At 55.3% G+C, this 22,710-nt stretch overlaps 1 protein-coding gene across 2 annotated transcripts in view; it reads right to left on the minus strand.

The window, feature by feature from the left end:
• Window positions 1-2,030: 2,030 nt before the first annotated feature.
• CLIP2 (CAP-Gly domain containing linker protein 2) overlaps window positions 2,031-22,710 on the minus strand; it is a 75,443-nt gene continuing 54,763 nt past the window's right edge. The window contains exons 9-17 of one of the 2 annotated variants that reach the window (XM_060123251.1): window positions 20,266-20,370; window positions 17,672-18,607; window positions 15,363-15,420; window positions 12,465-12,548; window positions 11,348-11,504; window positions 10,263-10,422; window positions 8,365-8,556; window positions 8,005-8,067; window positions 2,031-4,090 (exon numbers count right to left, since the gene is read on the minus strand). In XM_060123251.1, the coding sequence (XP_059979234.1) occupies window positions 4,079-4,090; window positions 8,005-8,067; window positions 8,365-8,556; window positions 10,263-10,422; window positions 11,348-11,504; window positions 12,465-12,548; window positions 15,363-15,420; window positions 17,672-18,607; window positions 20,266-20,370 (1,767 nt within the window). In that variant the 3' untranslated portion in view covers window positions 2,031-4,078. The remainder of the gene's footprint in view (window positions 4,091-8,004; window positions 8,068-8,364; window positions 8,557-10,262; window positions 10,423-11,347; window positions 11,505-12,464; window positions 12,549-15,362; window positions 15,421-17,671; window positions 18,608-20,265; window positions 20,371-22,710) is intronic. The other variant, XM_060123252.1, reaches the window with a different exon arrangement.

Genomic DNA, 22,710 nt, shown 5'->3' on the forward strand with positions numbered 1-22,710 from the left:
AGGCCTACAGATGGAGAAAGGACAACTTCCCTGCTAGGCTGGGAGAGTGAAGGAAACCAGCAGGTGTAGCCCATAAGCTAAGGGCGTCTCACGGTCTCTAAATTAGACCCCACGGTGCACAAGATCAGTTTCATTTTCTCCATTTTACAGATGAAGAAACTGAGGCTCAGGGAAGCAGAAAAATGGGCCTGGCCCACAGCCAGAGGGTGGCGGGCTGGGCTGGACCCCAAGGACGTCCAGTGCCTGAGCTCTTCCCAGGGTAGTGCTGTCAGAGACACCCCCCCCAAGGGGTACAGCTCTGAAGGGCTCAAGGCCGCCCTCCAGGTCTTTGACTTTGCACACACCTCCCTGAGTCCCCACCTCTGGGCTTCCTGCCCCCAGGCTTTGAGCCCCTGTGAGCAGGACTCTGTGGCAGGCTGTCGTCACCACTTCACCCCTGGCAGACGGCCCCCTCACTCTCCTTCAGGTGTCCTCCTTTCATCCCGCACCTGCTGGATGCCAAGCCCTGGACAGATAAGGACTCAGGAAGCTCCTTCCATGAGAATCAAGCCCTCCTTCTCCATCTGGCCTCAGATCGCATGCACCCTCAGCCCCTGTAAGGGCCAGAGACACCAGGCCCCTCGCCCTCCCCTTGACAGTCCCTGCCTGCCCACACTTCCTTCCTCCCCGCCCCCGCCCCCAGCAACCTCTTCTTCACCGCAGCTAACACAGGGTTACGTCAACTGCTGGCCTGGGAGCCATGAGCGGGTGCGGGGCCTCTCTCTTTTCCGACCACGAGCCCCCAGCGTGGAGTTCCCACCGAAGGTTAAACTGGTCCCGGAAACGCTTTACCTCGGGGAGGGTGACCCACTTAGCATCATCGCCAGGTGGGTGACTGGGCTTTACCTCGGGGAGGGTGACCCACTTAGCATCATCGCCAGGTGGGTGACTGGGCTAACACGGTGCCTTGGGTGAAATGGAAAAAAAAACCCAATAAGTCACAGCGGTGCTTGGTAAGTCTCAGAGGAAAGGATCTTCGCAGAAGCTCTCTGACTTTCAGAATACTGGGCTGATGAGTTCCGGAAAGATAGAGACCATTTATATCGGAGGCGGCAGAAACCTAAGAATTGGCTGCTGTTTCAATCTATCTGAGATCTGCCCCGGATGGACACTGTGTTGACTGCTCTCCATCCGTCCCCACCTCCAGACCCACTGTGCACGCCCCCCCGCATCCTGGCTGTGCCCCAGGAGCTGACCTCTACGGCCTCCAATAGGCTCCCCTGCCTTGGCTTCTGCTTGTGTTCAGCCAATGGGAGGGGCTGGCAAGAGCGGCGGGGGGTGGGGGGTAGTAGAGACCCTCATAGGTTTCCTTTGCCCTGTCCACACCTGTGCACACAGCCCCTCCTTAAACTCTCATTCCCCCTCGCGTGGCCCCACTGCTTCCTCCGGGACTCTGCTGATACAGTGCCTGAGAAGGAGCACAAATCTGGGTACGTTCAGCTGTTAACCTCGAGAGCCTTGTTCAGTCTCCATGGGGGCGGGGGGGAGGACCCTCAACTGCACAGCCTGCAAAATGACCATAAGGCTTGCAAAACTTTGACCATCTGATCCATAGACATCTCGCTGCAGGAGACAGGATTAGCTCACTGAAGTCTTAAGTGTTCTCCCCAAACGCATCAAACTTGTGTTAGCTGATCCATCACTATTTTGTACATACTATTTTGTATTTTCGATTGCTCCTTGTGGGCCCACTTATACCTCCAACAGATTCAAATCCAACCCCCCAGACCTCTCTGGCAACCTTGCCTGGCCTCCGCTGCTGCCCCCCATCTCTGGTTCTCTGCCTGTTCTTGCTGAGCTCCCTCTCCTTGGACATGGCAGCCACACCAGGCCCTCTGAGGCTCTCATCAGCCATTCACACCTGAGTAAGAATTAGCTGGCAGTCCACCAGGAACAGGATCAAGACACACTCCTGGCACCAGGGTGCCAGTGAGCTGAGAGAGGATGGGGGAGCCCAGGGAACCCACAGAGAGAAGCAGAAACTGCAGGGGTCCTGGACCTCAGTCACAAGCTTTATTGTCTCGAGCACGGACTCGCCACACTTCAACAATTCCACTTTGGGGAAGGGAAGGGTGCGGGAGGACCTGGGGAGGGGGCGTGGCTGAGCGCACACTGGGCAGGCGCAGATGCTCACAGGGAAAGCACTCGCCACCCGCCAGCCCGCCCCGGAGGCTCAGCCCCTCCCGGTGTGGGCTTTTGGCTGTTAGTAGACTAATCTCCAGTGGGCAGGGCGGCTGCCTGACTGCTGGAAAGAGTAGAATTTGACTCTGGGTTAAGCCACTACAGCATTGCTCCTAGACCGTTGTTAATAAAACCGCATGCAAGAGCTACCGAAAGCCAACGGGGAGAGGGGAGGGGGCCGATGGGACTAACTGGCCATCCCCAGGATGGGCTGCTTTGGGGCAGGGACGTGAACACCACCCACCTGTACCCAGGAGCACTCAGAGGCTACCTGGGCTGCTCCCAGGGCACCAACTGCATACCTGTCCTGGTGCAATTCAGGAACACCGTGATGGGCCATCAGATCCCCCCCTCTAGCCCCTAGTGGGAGAGGCCCCTGTGAGCACTCTCCCTGAGCTGCGGGAGGAGGGGCAGGCCCTCCACAGAGACGCTGCAGGGTACAAGGCAGTCATCCATGGGCCCTCCAGCTCTAAGAGTGGGGGCTTTGGGCAGACGCTCTTTTCCCACCACGCATGAGGCTGGAGTAACTTGGCAGGGCTTGAGGGGAAGCGGGGGAGGCAGGGAGATTTTTCTTGTCCCAATCATCCTTGGGCTCTTTTCTTGGCTACAGAAGACAGGGCTTAGAAAGCCCAAGGCAGATGCCTTGTACCACCGAAAGGGGGCTGTTGGGTCGTGTGTTCCTGTGCATGTGTGGCCACGCCCCCCTGAAGGCTCACCCACGCGCACCTGGCTGTGCATGTGCACGGTGAGGTCGCAGGAGCATTTGCAATGTGTGTGCTCACGGCCCTGCCAGGTCTGGGGCTTGGGCCTGGAACCCGAGGGTGAGCGTCCACATGGTCTGAGTGTGGCTGACTGCAAAAGTCCCACCTACATGGCACGTGTGCACGCATGACCCCTCTGAGTGTGTGTGTGCCAAGGGTCAGTGGGTGTATATGTCGGGGTCTGCGTGGGTGAGTCTGCAGGTGGCAGGCCCGGTTTCGGAACATCAAGTCAACCCAGGGGACAGCATATTACTGACCAATCAAAACATACCCAGAGCCCTAGTCCTGGGCCCCCCTGGGGCCGCCCTGCCCCAGCTCCAAGCCAGGTCACTGGGGGTAGGGGGTGCAGGAAGGAGAGGGGCTTCCAGACTTTCCTAATACCGTGGCTCCCGGCCTTGGTGACCACCCTCCGGCCAGCAGCTCGGAGCCGTGTGCGCGTTGGGGTCAGGGTGGGAACGAAGGGCCTTGCCTCCCAAGCACTTTGAACCTGGGGCCTCACTGGGCAGACGGGCTGAAGGGAGCTTGTACCACTGCATGAAAGAGGCTCAGTATGCGGGGACAAGAAGCCCTGGGGACTGCCTTGGCCTGGAAGCAGCTGCAGAAAAGGGGGTCCCCCACTGGCTCCTAAGGAAGGAGAAGCTGGAGCCCTCCTCTGGCCCCTTCCCGGAACAACGGCTCTGGGGTCTGAGAGGGACCCAGGAGAACGGGAAGAAAGGGAGGGCAGGGATGTGCCCAGAGGGCCACGATGGTCCTCAGGGCAGCTCCTTCTGGGCAGGGGGCCTGGCCGGATCACCTCGGCCTCCCCAAACCAACTCCAGAAACCGCCGGGGTGTCCAGGGTGTCCAGGGCGTCCAGGCTCAAGGTCCCGGGGGCCAGGCCGGGGCTGTACCGCCTTCTGTGGAAGGTCGCGCTTGAGGAAGCCTCCTGGTCCGGCAGGGGGGTCGGGGTAGGGGATTGTCCATGGTGGTGGGTACGTTATTGTTACACTGTTCTCTTCTCCAAAGCGACAGTCCTGGCCCCTGCCTGGAGGTGGCGCCGCTGGGGCAGGCTGGAGGGGCTCTGGTGTGGACCGGGCAGCTCCACAGTGTCCCTCAGGGTCAGTGCTTGTCCTGGAGAGAGAATGGGCTTGGTCAGCAAGTGTCTCAGTGGGCACAGGGACAAGCGGCAGAGGGGGTGGGGTGGGGCTGGGGGAGGAGACCCACCTGGGCCAGGTAAAGGGAATAGCATGTGCAAAGGCCCTGAGGCAGGAGCAGTCTCTTCGCTGTGTGTCTGGTGAGACAGGAGGCCGGGTGGGAGCAGTTTATGAGAATTGAGGGGAAGAGGCGAGAGCAGGTGGGTTTTACAGACAGCTCTGAGGGCCTGCACGGAGGCTGGATCCGAGGAAAGGAAAACTGGTGCTGAGACCCCAAGCCTCAGTTTTCGCGTCTGTAAACCAGGATGACCCCCGTGTGCCTTGCAGGACAAAGCCGCACAAGGTCTGGACATCAACTCCCAGGGTGCCTGGTACAGGCAGCTCCTCTGCAGACACAACCCCACCACGTCCCACTACAGCTCCGTGCCTCCACCCTGCTCTCAGGTCCTGCGCAGGGTCCCCTCCTCCCCGCGCCCATCTCTCTCTCTGCTTCTCACTCACAGGGCCAGGCCCTCGGCAGATGCTGTGGCCAAGGTTCTCCTGTCTCTACGTGAGCGCCTGCGGCCGTGGTCCCACTGGCCAAGCTGGAAGGACTGAGCCTTCCTTCCTGTGCTCCAGCCTCACTGGCCCAAAGGTCACACAGCGAGCCAGGGACAGAGCCTAATCGGGCTAGCACCTGGGCCCCAGGTGGGCTCTCTAACACTGTGGGTGAATGCCAGTGGCTAACTGTGGGGTGGAGGCCACCAGGCACCCTCTTAAAACACAACACAGCAAAGACATTCCCAGCAAGGGAGTCAGGTCCATGAAGTTTTAGGAAACAAATTTTCCACCCACAATTTTATAAAACATAGACTTTACGAAGACTGCTTAAGGAAGAGAGAAAATATTCAGTAAAAAAAACAAGAGGTGAAATAGAATATAGAGCACACTACCTACTCCATTAAAATAATTTAGGGAATTCCCTGGTGGTCCAGTTGTTAGGACTCCACGCTTCCTCTGCAGGGGGCCCAGGTTTGATCCCTGGTGGAGGAACTAAGATCCCACAAGCTGCGCGGCGTGTCCAAAAAAATAATAATAATACAATACAGTGTAGTAATTTATATGTTACTTTGCAACCATCACAGTAAAGACCGGCTCAGGCAAGATTCATGAATGGATGACGAATCCAGGGGACATCTGGGTGAGGAACAGAGGATTCACAAGGTCTTCCAGGGTCTCCACTGAATGCTCGTTAGGAAATAACCAGCAACTACACAGCGGAGGAGTCAGACAACACCTTGACCAGGTGATCAAGATTCACTCAGGAATGAAGGGCAGATGGACATCACACACCGCAGTCGTGATGCCCGGAGGAGAACGTGGCACTGGCTGTGTATTCCAGCCTCAGTTGTAGAACCTGGCTCTGAGCAGCAGGACCCATGGGACACACCCCAAAGGAGGAATCTTCTATTAAAAAAGGAGGGAGGACGGTATTTCAAAAACGTCAATGTCGGGACTTCCCTGGTGGCGCAGTGGTTACGATTCCGCCTGTCAATGCAGGGGACACGGGTTTGAGCCCTGGTCTGGGAAGATCCCACATGCCGCGGAGCAACTAAGCCTGTGCACCACAACTACTGACGCTGCGCTCTAGAGCCCGCGAGCCACAACTACTGAGCCTGTGCACCTAGAGCCCGTGCTCCGCAACAAGAGAAGCCACCGCAGTGAGAAGCCCGTGCACAGCGACGAAGAGTAGCCCCCGCTCACTGCAACTAGAGAAGGCTTGCGTGCAGCAACGAAGACCCAACGCAGCCAATAAATAAATAAATAAATAAATATCAATGTCATAAAAATCAAAGTGAAGCTGAGGAAATGTTCTAGATTCAAGCAGACTAAAGAGACATAACAAGTAAATGCAATGAGCTGACTCAACCTTAGACTGGATCCTGTACTGAGGGGGAAAGAGCTTTGAAGGCACTCCCGGGTCAAGTGAAGAAATTGGGTATGGAGAGTGATTGGATATAAATCTCGTATCAGCATTACATTTGCTGAGATTTTTTTTTTTTTAATTTTTAAAAAATATTTATTTATTTGGTTGCGCAGGGTCTTAGTTGTGGCAGGCGGGCTCCTTAGTTGTAGCTCTCAGCTCCTTAGTTGTGGCACGTGGGCTCCTTTTAGTTGCGGCAGGTGGGCTCCTTAGTTGTGGCACATGGACTCCTTCGTTGTGGCAGGCAGGCTCCTTAGTTGCGGCTCACCAGCTCCTTAGTTGTGGCATGCAAACTCTTAGTTGTGGCAGGCATGTGGGATCTAGTTCCCTGGCCAGAGATCAAACCCAGGCCCCCTGCATTGGGAGCGTGGAGTCTTAACCACTGCGCCACCAGGGAAGTCGCTGAGATTGTGAATTGTACTGTGTTTATGTAAAATCATGCCCTTTTTCTCAGGAATACGGACTGAAGTATTAAGGACCATGACTCATGCAATTATACTCAAATGGTTCAGAAGAATACTCCATGCATATAACACACACATCTACACATAGAGAACAAAAGATAAAGCAAATGGGGCAAAAGATTAACAACATGTTATGTTGGGGAAAAGGAGAGCTGATGCTCTAGGTGCTAATTTTATTCTTGCCACTTTTTTGTCAGCTTGAAATTATTTCCAAATAAAAAGTTAATGTCTAAGTGTCAACCATACTTCAATAAATTTTTTTTTAAAAGTTAATGTGCACACACATCTGCAGACACATACATATACATATAACAATTATTTGCAGGAGTTCTGTTCTACAGAATCACACAGATGTGGAATCAGCAAATACTGAACCATTGCTCCCAGTGGAAATACAAAGTTCCTGCAAACCTCTGGTCTGACATTTTCGTTGATTGATCAATATGTAACCATGTTTCATGTGTGCTTCTGTTTAAAGACACCTCACTGAATATATATTGTTGACTCATTAATAATGAACTCAAGGACAGCAGCGCCGTAACTCATGCCTGAATGAAGCTTCTCTAAAGTACTTTCTGGAAGGCACATTGCAGGCTTCTCACACTTAGGAACACTAGACAGCTCTTCAGCAAGACACTTGGGGACCATTTTAAACAGCGGAAATCACCAAGAAAAAAAGCATGAAAATGTGAAAAACATGTCACTAAATAGACCGTGAAAAGGACACTTGTTTGCAGAATGAGCTAAACAAGAAGGCAGCACGGTGTTTTGTATGAGCTCAGCTGGGAACATGCATGTCCGGTGATTAAATTTTTTCTCCACTCTGCACGGGTGTCCACGAATGACCAGGAAAGTGCTATGAGCATTGATTTTAGGGTTACAAATAAATGTTACCAAGTAGGTAAGTCTGCACATACGGAATAGTGAGGATTGACTGTACACCCATACACATACACACGTGTACATGCTTAGCAAAGTTCAGGAAGGACATCACTTAAAAATGTTAACCTTGGTCATCTCTGGGTAGAAGGGCTACTGGTAAGTAATTTTTTTTTTGGCTTCGCTGCGTGTCTTGTGGGATCTCAGTTCCCCAAGCAGGGATTAAACCCAGGCCCATGGCAGTGAAAGCACAGAGTCCTAACCACTGGACTGCCAGGGAATTCCCAGTATTTGCTTCTTTATATATTTTTAATTTTTTTCCCCAAAAGTTGCCCAGTAGGCATGTATTACTTTATAATAAAAGGTTTTCTTTTTTTTTTTGAAAGAGAAACAAGGTTAAAAGAGCAGGATGGTAATTGAATCAAGTTTGACCACATTCTGTGAGCGACCCTATTGTAAAGCCTCTTGCACGATGTATCTGTGTATTTTTGGTGGCTTTTCAAAGTTTTTGTCCAGAGAGGTCGGCCTGCACGGGAGGGCCGTGGGAGTGGCAGAGTATCTCCCCGGGGCCAGGGTGCCCCTTACCTCTTGTTTGTGGGCCTTGTCTTGCTGATGGATGCCATTTGCAGAACCGGAATTGCCGGTGGCCTGTAAGAGTCGAGGGCAAGATGCTGAGCAAGATGCTGAGCAAGGTTCACCAGGCAGCATTTCCTGGCTTGTCCACTAGATGGCGAGGTTTTCCCAACAGGACCACCTCAGGATCCAAACTGAGCAGAACCCATCAGAACAGGGGTCCCAGGACACACCCCAGGAAACACAGGCTCTCAGGGCATCTCCGCCCTTAGTCTGAGCTCCTCGGGATAAAGCCATGTACCCCTTGGGCTGGGACTCCCAGGGCGCAGGGCGGAGTCTCTCCCCTCAGGACCTGGCTGAGACCCAGCTCACCTGGGACTTTTCGGGGCAGCCCCTCATCGCCTCCATGAGCCTCTCCACCTGCTGAGCCTGGTCCAGCGCGTCCCGCAGGGCATCCTCTGTGCTCATCAGCTGGTGCTGCAGCCGCAGGAGCTCCGGTGACGAGCACGAGGACGGCTCAATGAGGGAGTAGCGCCTCTGATCCGACAGGGACTTCTCTTTGTCCTGGAAGCAGTAGGAGAGAGGAAGAGCGTGTGCATGCGTGTACGTGTTGCAGGAGGGTGGTCTCTCCTTTAGGCCGGAAACTCATGTGTCCCGCCTCATCTCTGGGTCAGGCCTGAGAATCACCAAGATGCCCCTCAGGCCTCCCTCCCTCACCTAAGGGTCCTCTCTGAAGCATCTTCCTTGGCCCCCGCCCTGAATTCCCAGGCTCTCTCAGATGCTCCACATTCTTCAGGTCCCAAAACCCAGGACCCCTCCTCCCCCTCTTTCCTTCTTGCAACCCCCTGCCTCCCTCCACACTGTTTATGTGGGTCCCTCCTCTTCACCTCTAGACCTACAGCCTCATCCCCGAACCTCTCCTCAGAACCCTCCCCTGCCCCAACAGGACATGCCTTCCCCTCCCTTCCAAGTGCTCTGCAGCTGACCCTGCCCACCGTGGTACCTGGAGATGCACCTGCCTTGTGGGCAGACCAGCCTCCTCACTCCCACACGAAGCTTCCCTGCACTGCCCTCCCTGGGCCGGTGCTTCCAGGGTCCTTCTGCTCTGCTCTGACCCTCTACCCAAACCTCCCCCTCCACCCAAACCTTCCTCGTTCCGGAGGTTTTCTAACCACGAAGCCCGTGTGTAGTTCTCCCAGGGGGGCAGCTCCGTGGCACTGAGGACAGTGCAGGGGGACATGGGAGAGGCTCTCCTAGGGTAAGGGGCAGCCAGTCACGTGTAAATTTGACCAGCTTGTGGCCCACGGAGACAGTCAGCGCGGCTCTGCCCCCTCCATGCGGCTTTGGGAAAGCCTTGGAATCAGAGCTCCCAAATCCACACCAGCCTCAGGGCCTTGGCTTCTGAGTTACGCCCAGGCTCACAGCACCACGAGGACCACGTGTAACCAACCCCCTGTTGGCCAGACCTGCCAGGACTGAAAGGCCCTAGGGCGGCTGGGCCCGGTGGTCCCCACACACACAGTTGGGTGCAGCCAGAGTGATACCCTTCTCCCTTAACCCTGTAGGCCCAGGGCTGCTTCCATGGCTGCAGGACACTCTTGTCCTTCCATCTCCTCCAGCGTGGCTGAGCCTGTGTGGCTGGGTGGGAGGGCAGCGAGGGGCTTTGGAGCAGCTTCCCCTGACAGCAATCCTGTCCTCCCAGACCCTATCTTGTCAACGCTCTGGAGTTGACCAGGCCCAGGAACCGGCCACAGGCTCGTCCTGAAGGTTGACCACAGGGGGATGGAGTGGGATGGTTCCGTCCTGTGCTACCAGCATCACTCGCCTACCGCACCCCCACCTCTGGAGACTCTGCTCAGTCAGGCACCTGTTCCCCTCTCCTTCCTGAGGTGGATGCATGAATCGCCACTGTTGGACCCTGAACAAGGAGCTGGTTTCTGGTTGATTACTTCTCTGGATGGTGAGCTCACCACCTGCCGGTAGCCCATCCCACCTCTGGACTGGTGAGATTCTTAGGAAGTCTTCCTCTGCACTGCATCACCCAGACGGACACACAGCCGACCACAATATCTACAAAAGGGGCCGCCCACGGCCCCTCACCAGGCACCTCGCTGACCCTGCCTGTGGTTCTAGGGGATTTTGAACGCTCCCTGTGACTTGGCTATCCCTGGGGTGGCTCCAGGAGGTCACCAGTCTCCATGGCTGACAGCAGATAGCCCCAGACCCTCCCTGGTGTCTGCCATCCCGAGGCCGCCCCCTTCCCCACGTACCAGCCCGGTCAGCTGTTCCCGCAGGCCCCGGATGTCATCCTTGAGTTTCTGCTCCTTGATCCGCCACTCGGCCTTGTGGACCTCGCGGCTCAGGTCCCTCTCAGGCCCTGGGGAGTGGCGATTGGCCTCCAGAAGCAACACACGCAGTTCGTTCAGGCTCCTGGAGGGGGTGGGGGGCGCACAGAACACCTGCACTCAGATGGGCCCCTCCCCTCCCGTGCTCCGCAATTTGCCAAGTGCCTGGAGACTGGCCACCCTGAAGGGGGACGCTGGCTACTAAGACAGCATCTGTGCCAGGAGGGGCCAGAGACGAAATACAAGGCCCGAAACCATCCAACCACAACCCGAGAGGGGCCAGGATTCGGGGATGGTACGGTCAAGAGGACTTAGCCTTTCTTAGGATGATCCCTTGCTTGCATCTACTATAGAGGAGGGGAAAACTCCCTCTCTAGGTGGCCAAGGGTAGTTGAGAACAAAGTGGAAGTCTGCTGGCACTGACCCTTTCCCTTTCCTCCTTCTTCCTGCTAGGAATGATGGCTCCTGATGGCTGGAGCTTCAGCAGCCACCTTGCAACCACGAGGGAGAGTCTAGCATAACCCAAGAGAACAAAGGTGTTGGCACTGATATCTTGAGCCACTGAACCAAATGCCAGCTACAGCTACCTCCAGATTTCTTGTTATGTGAGGAAAATAAATCTCTACTTGTTTAATCTGCTGATCTCCCACTCCTATCCTAAGTACCACAGAAGCATGGAGGAGCTCACAGTGGCCTACATCAACCAAGAAGAGCTTCAAGGAAGAGGTGGTGGGAATCCTCAATAATTTTTAAGAGTTTCAAGGAGTCCCTGGGCCCAGGATGCTTGGGAACCACTAAGCTTTCCTATAAGCTCTGCTTGGAGAACTGTGTTAAGAAGGATTCTGAGGCTTCATCGGAGCTTAGCAGTGCACAGTATGGTGATCATCGGTGATGCCAGCCATCTGTCCACCGGGTCTATCCCTGCCCCGCCTCGGGAGAAGACTGGCTAATATTAACTGGGTGGAGTGAGGGTCAGGCAGGTCTGAACACACAGCCCACGGCTGACTCACCGCTCCTTCCTGAGCAGCTCCTGGCTGATGAGAACCAACTGGCCCGAGGCATCGTGGGTCTTCCGGGACACGGCCTCCAGCTCCACCTCCAAGCGCCGCTTCTCCTTCTGGAGGGCGTCCACCTTCTTCTCTCCCGACCTGCACTTGCTCTCCAGTGCTAAGGGCCAGCCGGCAGGGTAAGGAGGGAGAGCGCTGGGATCACCGTGGGAATCTATCCCACCTGGGGGCCAAGGCCCGGGCAGGGAGCAGGTTTCCCAGGGGTCACAGGGACACACTTCACTGAGTGGGCCTCTCTCGTCCTGTAGGGCCAGGCGCGAGGGGCCGAGAAGAGCTACTACGAAAAGCAGACCAAAGTTCCCACACAGTAGCTGGGCCCTCTGGTGTCAGGAAAGTAGTCCACCCTTCCCGAGACGGGGCCCGGGTATTTACACTGTTGCCTGGACAAGGAAAAGCTAAAACTTCACCTTGGCCCCGGAGGAATCTGAGGTCAACTGACCTTTGTCGGGACCAATTATGCCACGTGAACGTGATGGGAACTGGATAGGAGTGGGGGTGGGAACCATTTCCCAGGATGGGGGCCGTCTCATGGACACCACCAATGGCATTCTGGCGGACAAGAAGCAGGGCCAGTTTGTCACCAAGTCACAAATTCCAGACCCCCCCGTCTCTCCCTAGTCTCCCCTCTGGCCTCATTCTCCCTGTGCCTTGCTTTCTGCTGTGGCCAAAGACCTTCTCCCTGATTCTGAAATCCTGGTATTTCTTCGAGGGGCTGGTGCACAAATACTGTATCAAAAGGTAGAGAGACTGAAACCCAAGGGACTTCAAGCCCAGAAAGTGAGAACTAGTGATGCAATTTCAGAACACAGAGAACACAGACCTGGCTCTGAGGAGAGAAGCGGGCTGGGGCCCCCAATTATATTATGGACCGAGTGTGGGCTACTGCTCCCCATTCACTGCTGTCCAGGTGGAAGCCCAGTGCATGGGAACTGGGCCGGGCCGCCTTCTCCTCAAGGTAGAGTGGGGGAGGGCACCCTGACGCAGTACCACCCACCCCTGCTGGACTGGTACACGGCCCAAAGAAAGCTCCCCGCATCTGCCTTGAAGGAGGGAGACTTACCACTTACTTGGGCCCTGAGCGTCTCGGTCTGGGATGTTAAGGCTGTCACCTCTTTGTCCCTCTTGTTCAGCTTGTCCTGCAGGCCTGGGGTGAAGGGAGAGATGAGGGGCCATCAATACTCCAGGGCCAACACTGCGGTCCAGTGGGTGAGGGGGTGCCCCTTCCATCAAAACCCTAAAATGGGGCCACACTTGGCCTCAAGAGTCCAAGTTCTTCCTCATTCCAGTGGTCCCTGCGGGTAACCCACCGTGAAGAAAAGGCACCAATACTGTGCGGTCTTGGGCAACTCAACCCTCAAGAGTCTCAGCTTCCTCAGGTGAAGAATGGGGAGAGTAACGGTGCCCAGGCCACTTGGCCATGTGCGTTCAACACTGGACAGCCTCAGAACAGTCATGAAAAAGATTCACGGAAAGTGCTAGAGAGGTATTAACTTTCTGTAAGTTAATGTATACATTTGACATGATACCAATAAAAACACCAGCCAGATTGTAATTTCTGTGGAACTAGATAAACTGATTCTAAAATCGCTTGGAAAAAATAAGCAAGGCTAGCCAAGAGAGTCTGGCAAAAAACTTCTTCAAAGAGTTAAACACACAATTACTATATGACTTAACAATTCTGCTCCTAAGTATATACCCCAAAGAGCTGAAAACAGGTACTCAACAAGTACCTGCGCATGCGGCACTATTCACAATAGCCGAAAGGTGGAAGCAACCCAAATGCCCATCGACAGGTGAATGGATAAGCAAAATGTGGTGGTGCGTACGATGCCAATATGACTCAGCTATAAACAGGAACGAAACACTGACATGTGCTACAGCACAGATGAATCTTGAATATATTATGCCTCGTGAAATAAACCAGACATAAAAGGCCACATATTGTATGGTTCTATCTATATGAAACATCAAGAATGGGCAAATCCACAGAGACAGAAAGCAGATTAGCAGTTGTCAGCAGCTGCAGTGAGGAGAAAATAGACAGTGACTGATAATGTACATGCGGCTTCCTTTTGGAGTGATGAAAATGTTTGGGAACTAGATAGAGGAGGTGGTTGCAAAACATTGTGAATGTATTAACGCCCCTGAATTGTTTGCTTTAAAATGGTTAATTTTATTTTACGTTAATTTTGTCTCGATTAAAAAAAAAAAAAAAGAATGGCTGAGAGAATTTTGGAAAAGCAGAACAGGAAGACTAGCCCTGCCAGTAACTGAAATATAAACAAAGCTTCAAAACACTGTAGAAATGGCACATGAAGAGACAGACAAGTCACTGGAAAGGAATCGAAAGTCTAGAAATAGAGCCAATTACCTGATGGAATTTAAAGATGGTAAATATGGTTAATTCAAATCAGTGGAGGCAGGAGATGAGGTTTTCAAAAATGGTACTGGCATAAGTGGGTACTCTTGGGAAAAAAAATAAAAATGGATCCTTACCTCACACCTTATAGAAGAGAGAATTCTAGATGGATCAGAGATTTAAACATAGAAAATGGAACTTAAAAGGTACTAGAGGAAACCACGGAATACATTTTAAAAATAATAAACCCAGGATCCCAAAAAGAAAAGACCTATGTTTAAAAATCTGCACGGCAACCACCACCCAAAGAAGAGTCAAAAGACAAACCACAAATGGGGCGAAAATGTTTGCAAAGTCATATATAAGTAGTTTCTAAAAATCAACAAAAAGATCAATAACCCAACAGGGAAAAAAATGGGCAAAGGATGCAAGGAGAAATGGCAATAGAGTGTCACTCACAGTAAGGGAAAGACAAGTTGAAGCTACAGCGGGTAACATCTTTTACAGCTGAGATAGGCAAAGATCACAGAGTTTGATGAAATATTTTGTTGGTGAAGCTTGTGGGGAAACATACTTTCAACCAGAGCCGGTGGGAGTTAAACTGAGTTGAGGGCTTCCCTGGTAGCGCAGTGGTTGACAGTCCGCCTGCCGATGCAGGGGACACGGGTTCGTGCCCCGGTCCGGGAAGATCTCACATGCCACGGAGCGGCTAGGCCCGTGAGCCATGGCCGCTGAGCCTGCGTGTCCGGAGCCTGTGCTCCGCAACGGGAGAAGCCACAACAGTGAGAGGCCCGCATACAGCAAAAAAAAAAAAAAAAAGAGTTGAGCCTTGGGAATTCCCTGGCAGTCCAGTGGTTAGGACTCTGCGCTTTCACTGCTGATGGCCCGGGTTGAGCCTGATGGAGGGCAAGGTAATTTCCTGCAGCAGGGTTTGTAACAGACAAAAACTGGAAACAACCCGTGATCCATCAGCGAAATACACGATGGTAGCTCCACACGATGGAATATTCTACACCATACAAAAGAATGTGGAGACAGGGAGCAGTCTCCAAGATACAATATTAAATGGGCAAAAAGAAGTAAGGGGCCCGAAGGAGTTCCCTCGTGGTCTAGTGGTTAGGACTCCACACTTTCACTGCCGTGGCCCGGGTTCAATCCCTGGTCAGGGAACTGAGATCCCGCAAACCGCACGGTGTGGCCAAAAAAAAGAGGGAGGGGCCCGAATAGTGTGGGAAGTGTGGCACCATCTGTGTCTGTGCTTGTATGTGCATAAACCATCTCTGGAAGAGAGACATGAGTTGGCCAACGTTGTGCCTTTGCGGAGGGAACTAGGTAGGGGACAGAGGATGCTTCACCATATGCCCTTTGAACAATCTGAAGTTTATACCTATTTTAAAAATAACAAAACCAAACATACAATCAGGTTCTCAATAAACTGAGCCTCCGCCCTCCTCCCCTCGTGGGTGAGTGGCTGGTGCACGCAGTAGTGCTCTCACCAATCGGCAGATGATGCAAAGCAAAGCGGGACCCAGCTCAGAGGCAGAACCGCCCAGCCTTTCCCCATAGCCCCGCGTCTCATCCGGCCCAGCGGCCACTCACCCTCCACAGTCTCCTTCATCCTCATCTTCTCCCCTGAAATGTCGTTGGACTCAATCATCTGAAAGGAGAGCCTGGTAAGGGGGACACTCGCCTCCCCCTCTCGGCCCTCAGCCCCAGCCAGCCCACCTCTCCCCACTTCAAGGAGACTTTCAGGGGCTCGATGAAGCAGGGGGCGCAGATGTCCTTGGGCTAGCTTCCCTGACAAGAGGACCCCCTCTGCTCCCAGGGCCCCGGAAGGCTGCTTACGTAGCTTCCACGTGATCACCTCCTAACCTTTCCTTCGTGCAAACGCCTATTATATTAAACAGATGTTTCCTTCCCTGGGATGCCTACAGAGATTGGTCCTGGGACTCTGTCTCCACCATCATCCAGAGGCAAGACTCCCGGCCTTGGTTCCCATCCATAAAGCAAGAATGGACCGCCATGGGGCAGCGTGTGCAGGGCACGCACCGGGGTCGGCTCCCGGAGGGACTTCAAGAAATGCTATTTCTTTTCTAACACATCTTTAAAAAAAAATAAATCCAGAAGCCAAAGAAGAAAAGATCAACCAAGGAAAAAAAAAAAATCTGCGTGGCAAACATCAGCACGCTCCTTGCTGCCTTTCGGTAGAAGTTTCTGGACTCCTGCCCAAGCTGGCTGTCCCCCGAGCCTGCAGTTTGCGATTCTGCACTGCATACCAGGGCAGCACAGAGCTGAGCAGGCAGTCACCTCCATCCACCTGCCCCTCATACTTCTGCTCGTACATCCCAAGCCCCGCTTTAATCTCAGTTTGTTGCGATTAACTAAGCTTCCTAGATCTTTATTTACACGCACTGCAGGGAAAATGAGGCACACACACAAATTTTTCCAAATTCCTATACTTACTACACGAGACCCAAAATTGAATTGTCCCTGGACTTAAACCTTCGAATCTCGGAGGCATGTGGGTCCAGACCAAGTCCCCACGTGTGTGGAAATCGAGAGATGGGCATTCCTGAGATCACCACCCACTCCTTGGCTTGAGGTCTGTGACTGAGGGGCAGCAGGCCATCCTGTGGAACCACAGCAGCCCCAAACCTCCCCTGCTAAGGAGTCCAGGTCCTGGGGTCCCAGGCCTGACCCTCCTTGCCTGAGCAGCCGATCAGGTCACGCGTACACAGCTAACCTGAGGATCTTCCTTCTCTCTCTGCCCAGCATCCTGGGAGAGCACTTGCTGGTCCCTCCCTGGGAGAAGGGGGCAGAAAGGCCGGTGCAGTGGGACCTCAAGGTGTGACACAGGCAGAGCTCCTTTTACAAAAAAAGCACCCCCTGTACGTGGAACTCCTGAATACTTGTGGCTCAATTGTTAAATGCTGGTTTAAGTGTACAAAGGGAACCAGAAGCTCAGGAACCCCCAAGGCTAATAAAAAGGCAACGATCTTGCTGCTAGCTGTCCTATCATGTAAGATTTGACTTTGTCATCCCGGGCACCCTCTGCTGGCCCTTAGGCAGTGGGGCTGGACACAAGCTCTGCCACTGATGGACAAGAAAACCTGGGAAAGGTACTCTGCCTCGGAATCTCAGTTTGCTCATCTGTGAAATGAAGCCTATATGGACCTTGAAGGAGTCCAGGTGAGACAGGGCATCATGGGGCCTGCACCCGGTGTGGTGCCCAGAGCCACTCATAAGGCCCTTCCTGCCCCCGCTGGAGCACACGCCCAGGCTACCCGGGGTCTTGGCCTCCCCAGCATGCTCAGCTGGGACTTCTAGATTTGGAGCAAAGCTGATTCCAATGGCAGCAGCCTCTCCAGGGTCCCGCTCCAGGGACCAGCCCACTGTTGGGAAAGCGGCTGCTGAACTGTTTACTCAGTCTCATCAGGACCAGCAGGTAGGGGGCCGCCCTCGGGTCCCCCAGGTCGGTGCTCGCCTTGGAGATGGGCAGGGTTTGCCCTCCACGTCTGCCAGCCCAGTGCCAGAGCATCTGGTACTGGTGCCTTGGGGCGGCCCAGGAGCCTGCACAGGAGGACGTGCTGGGGACTGGGAAGAAGGCTGTTCCCTGTGCCTAGATACACATCTCTCCAGGCCTGGCCTGTGGGGACCCAGCCAGGTCAGCGCAGACCGCCTCGGGGCCCCACAGTCACCCGGGCCTGCTGCCCTTCTAATGGGAGGACCTCCTCCTCTGAGCCAGGTGCCCTCCGACCTCACACGGCGTGCTCCTGGGGGCAACGAGGACGCTTCCCTGGACTGGAAATAAATGGTCAGTAGACGCCTAGACCCTCCCCAGCCAGGCCCTCGAGCCCGGACCGCTGCCGTCCGTGGTCCCCGCACAGCCAGGCAGGGTGGCCGCCTACGTTGGTGTGCTGGGTCGAACACAGGGACTCGACAGCCTGGAGTCTGTTTTCAGTGACCAGAAGCTTCTCCCGCAGCCTGTCGGCCTCCTGCTTGCTCTGGGCCTCCGAGCGCTGCAGCAGCTCATAGTCTAGCATCTTCTTCTCGGCCAGGGAGATCTGCTCCTTGAGGAACGCAATGGCCTGCGCCTGGCCCCGGTACTCCACGTCCAGCTTCTCCAGCTCGCGCCCCCGCAGCTCGGCGTCGCGGCACCGGTCCTGGGCCTCCTGCAGCTCCAGCCGGTGCTGGCTGGCCTGCACCTCCAGCTGGGCCCGCCAGTGCTGTTGCAGCCCGGCCAGCTCCTCCTGGGCCTCTTGCAGCTTCTGCCGCAGGCCCTCTTTCTCCTTCACGTGCATGGCCGTCTCAATGTCGTGCTTGGCCCGCAAGTTGCCCAGCTCCAGCTGGTGCTCCATCTTGATGCCCTCCATCACGGCCTTCAGCTCCCCGATCTCCTTCTGCTGGGCACCTGGGCTCGAGTTCAGGGTGGCCTTGAGGTCCTCCAGGGACTTCTGGTGGTCCAAGGCCAGCGAGTCCAGCTTGGACTTCCAGTTGTCCATGAGCCCCATGTTCTCGCTGGTGGCCTGCTGGACCTTGGCCTTGAGGTCCACCACCTCCTGCGCATACTTCTCGTTGGCCGCCCGCAGCTTCTCCACCTCCGCCTGGTAGGCCCTCAGCGCCTTCTCGTACTTGTCCCTCAACAGGCCGCTCTCCCTCTGGTGCTCCTGGCTGGCGGACAGCAGCCGCTCCCGCAGCCGCAGGGTCTCGGCGGCCTCGGGGTGGTCGGCGGGTGGCGGGCCGGAGTGTAGCAGGCACTGCTGCAGCTCCTGGATCTCCCCGCGCCGCAGGCTCAGCTCCTCCTCCAGCTGTAGCACCCGTGACTTCTCGGCCACCGTGGTCAGCTACCGGGAGAGAGGGAGACTGGGGTCAGCGGGCCGGCTGGAGGGCACGGGGGAAGGCCGTGAGAAGGGAAGGATGCCCCACTCCACCTGAGCGCCGCCCTGCCCACCGCAGCTCCCAGGGAGGCTTCCCCAGCTTGTGTCCCAGTGACTCGGGGACTCCCTGGTCCCCGCTGCTCTAGGCGGTTTGGGAAAAATCGGTGGCGAAAGGAAACCATCTATTTGAGGTTATGGCTTTCTTCAAGTTCATGTTATTTTTAAAGGGCAGACACAACAGAGGGAATTCTGTACTATCCTGCTCTAGAAAAGTTCCAGCCGGAACGAGCTGATTCACAGAGAGGCCTTTTGGAGGGGGTGGCCAAAGAAGGGTCCGGTTTAATGTTTAACGCAGAAGAAAAAAAAAAAAAAGAATGCTCCCAGACCCTCCTTCTGATGGAAAACTCTGAGATCAGAGGCTCCGCCCGCCAGAAACCTACTTCGACTGTGTCAGTGATCACAGGTTTGGGTGCAATATATTTGAAAGTTTTAAATCTTTTACAAGCTTAAGAAATTTGTTTCTGAAGGTGACCTTTACTTCAATAAACCTGCTTTTGTTTTTCTAATCAGGTTGAACCCTAGAGGAAGATGCCTTGGTGTGGAGGACTCCAGCCTGTCAACCGTGACTGGGTCCGTTTCTTCAAGCAGACTCCGTGTCCATGCATGTGTACTGCACACGCAGTCACCTGGCAAAGGCCAGTGTGTGGACAGGGACCCGTGTGTGTCTCCAGATGCTCACGGGCACACACGTGCTCACTCGTGTACTGAGGTCGACCTGCGGAAGCCAACGGTCGCCCACCCCACACCCACAGCCTGTGTTCGGTGGTTTTCCCCGATCTCTGCTCTGCGGCTGCGTAACTCCACGGCCGGGGGAACAGCAGCTGGGCTGTCCGCTGGGCTGACCAGCTGTTTGGATGTGTGCCTGCCTGGGGGCCCAGCCCCCGGGGCATGCATGATGGGCGTGGAGGGGCTCGCAGGGTCTGGAGACTGGACTCAGACCCATGCCCTGGGAATCAGGGGGGACTTCACTCCCACGCAGAGCTCTCCCTGGCCCAGGAACCACTCCCACCCTGGGGCTGACACCGAGTCTCATGCCCTGGGAACACCCCACTCCCTCGAAGGCCCACCACTGCCCCAGGTCCTTCAGGTTGGCCCCTCACGCCATTCTATTTAAGACCCTCCAGGCTAAAGAATCCACAGTTAAAGGACCCACAGTCTCCCAACCTCTGCCTTCCCCAGCCTGGGGAGAAGGGAGGCATGGATAGGTTGGCCACAGAAGGGGCAGAATGTTCCCAAGAGCCCCCGATTTCTGAAGATGACAAAGCACGGTCATGGCAATGCAGTGGTGGGGGGGCGGGGGGGGGCTCGCACAGAACGCTCCCAGCCAGTGGGTCCACGAGCTGGGGAGCAAAGTCCCAGAGAACCAAGACCCCCTCCTCTCAACAAGCACCACATGGCCACGGAGCATAGAAGCACGTTCCTAAACCTCCCTAGAAGGGGCGCAAAAGGAAAGAAAAAAAAAAAAGTGAGGAGAGCGGCCAGAGAGAGAGAAAATAATAAAAACAGGGCAGCTGAAGGGGCGTCAGCAGGCGAAGGCGCTGGTGGCAGGAGGTGGCGGCGGTTACCCTGTTGTCGGCTAATTCTCGGAGCAGCCGCTCGGCCTGCGCCTTCTCCAGTAGCAGGTGTTTCTCCAGCTCGCCAATGCGCGCGTGCTCCAGCTGCGTCTGGGTCTGGTCCACCCGGGGCGGGTGGCGAGGTGGGGACAGGAGAGAGGGGCACAGGGACAGGAAGCCGGAGGAAGAGAGAAAAAGAGAGAGAGAGGCAGGTCATCTTCTGTGCACAAGGCAGGAGAGCAGGTGAAGGAAAGAGAGGAGGTCTGGGGAGGCGGGGCGGGGTGGGCCTGCTGCCCGCCCCTCACTGTGTCCCCGCTGGGTGTGTTTAAGGGCAGAGCACAGACTGCAGTAACCCTGCCCAAGCCGGCCCCTGGAAGGGGCAACAACGGGCACCTGGATCCCTTCTGTCACCCCGAGGTGGCCCTTCCCCTTGCAGCTCCGGGGCAAGAGCCAAAGCCTACTCCCCCCGCCCCATCGGGAAGCCTAGGGCTGTTTCTCATTTTAGGCACAGACTCCTGCACACAGGAAGCCCCCCCGTAAATGACCCCAGGATTCCTGGCCCCCAGGCCTGTCTTAAAGGTCAAAGAACCGACTGAACGGGAGGTTTTCAAATATACCCATACGGTCAGGATTCTCCCGGCCAGGCCTCCTTAGCGGAGGCTGGACTAGGCCTCCCACCACCCTGCCCCAAACCCGGCCCCAGCACTGCCCACTCCCCAGGCCCTGCCGAGGACGCCCGGCCTCCCGAAAGCACAAGAGCACTTTTGTCCCTGCCTCACAACACCCGCTTCACACACTGACAAAGCCCGACATTCTCCGGGCATCCAGGCTGGCATTTGGATTTCCCCTAAGAGATCTGCGAGGGCAGCAGAGGGCTGAAGGCCCAGGGCATCCAGAGGGGTCTGGACACCAAGCTCTCCATAGGGAGAAGCCAGGGTCCTCTGTCTGCATCCTCCCGCGCATCCCGTCATCACCAAGGAGAGACGAGGTGAGAGCAAATCTGCGCGGCAGTTCAGGAGAGGCGGGGCTTAGCACCGCAGCCTATTGTGTGAAAACCAAGAACACGCCCGACACGGGCAAGGGTAATGGCGACGGTGCAGACTCCCAGTACCGTCCCAGAAATACTCGTGCAGTTCACCAAGAGCTACAGAGACCTTTATGTCCTCTGGCCCGTGATCGTATTCCTGTGAATTCTCCTAAAGGAACAAATGCCTCTTCTCTCTCTCCCCCCAAGAGGGCAGCATGCCCCAGTGCTAAAATACAGCCCTGCTCAGTCCCTTCCAGAAAATTACAGGCTGAAGATGGTGCCTCAACCCCAGCCTTGCAGGGGCCGTGTCACCTTGCTCCTTCTCCTCTGATGACAGGCACAGCGACCCTGCCCGGGACCCACACTTACACAGAGCCTGATCACAAACACTATACCTGTGGCCCCGAGGGCAAGAAAAGCCTCCAGCTTCACAAGTTCATGGGCAACTTCATTTGGTAGCCCCTACAAAAGGACCCTTCACTCTCACTTTCAGAACTCCCAGCCTCCTGGTCCATGGGGGCACAGGAGAACCCATAGGAGCTTGGGGCGGGGGGAGAGCCCCTGAAGCCTAGATTTTAGGTGAGATGGACGACCTGGGAGGATGTAATTTCTGTCTCATGTGCCAACTTTAGAAGCCAAGCCCCGCCCCCTCCCCCCCCACACGGGGTATCTCGGTTATCTCCCTACCTCACAGCGGCCACTCCAGGGGGAACACCTCAGGCTCAGAATCATCCAGCAACTTGGGGCAGCAGGAGGCCTAAACCTCAGACTTCCAGGTTCTAGAGCCAGGGCCTCCCCACCCCCAAACCAGCCTGACTCCACGGAGGGGAGACGAAGACTTCCAGCAGCAACACCGAGCAGTGACAGAAGCTCCTGAAGTGGGGTACTCCCTGTGTCCCTGCCCCCGTCCAAATCCCGGAAGCTCGGTGAAGCCTGGCCTGAGCCCTTGACCTACAGCTTTCCCCCTTCTCCTTGCACGCATGGTGTCTACCTCACTCCAAAGCACAAAGTTACTGCCTTGGGACGCCCCTCGGATAACAGAAGGCTGCTATTATTAATTGGGGAGGAGTCTCCCCAACTGCACCAGTGACTCCTGAAGGCCAGAGGCACGTCGCCCCTCTTAATCTCCCTCCAGGCCTTGAGCTGCACAGCCAGTTCTCAACAAATAGCTTGATTCTGAGTTCTGACTCCTCCCCTTACAATGGGCGTTCCCATGCCAAGGAAAAATAACACCGAGGCGCTATTTAATTCACAAAACAGTAACACAAACCCCCTGGATGATAAAACAACAGCAAAACCCCAGTATCTTCAAGTCTAAGGTAGCTGCCTGAGGTCCCCACCAGGGGGGCAGCAGGGAGTGGCACACGTTTTCATGAGGCAACATGAGGCCACGCCCATTCAAGAACCACAAAACATGTCCCTGGCCTGTT

This window comes from Lagenorhynchus albirostris, chromosome 15 (assembly GCF_949774975.1).
Source record: "Lagenorhynchus albirostris chromosome 15, mLagAlb1.1, whole genome shotgun sequence".
NCBI lineage: Eukaryota > Metazoa > Chordata > Mammalia > Artiodactyla > Delphinidae > Lagenorhynchus > Lagenorhynchus albirostris.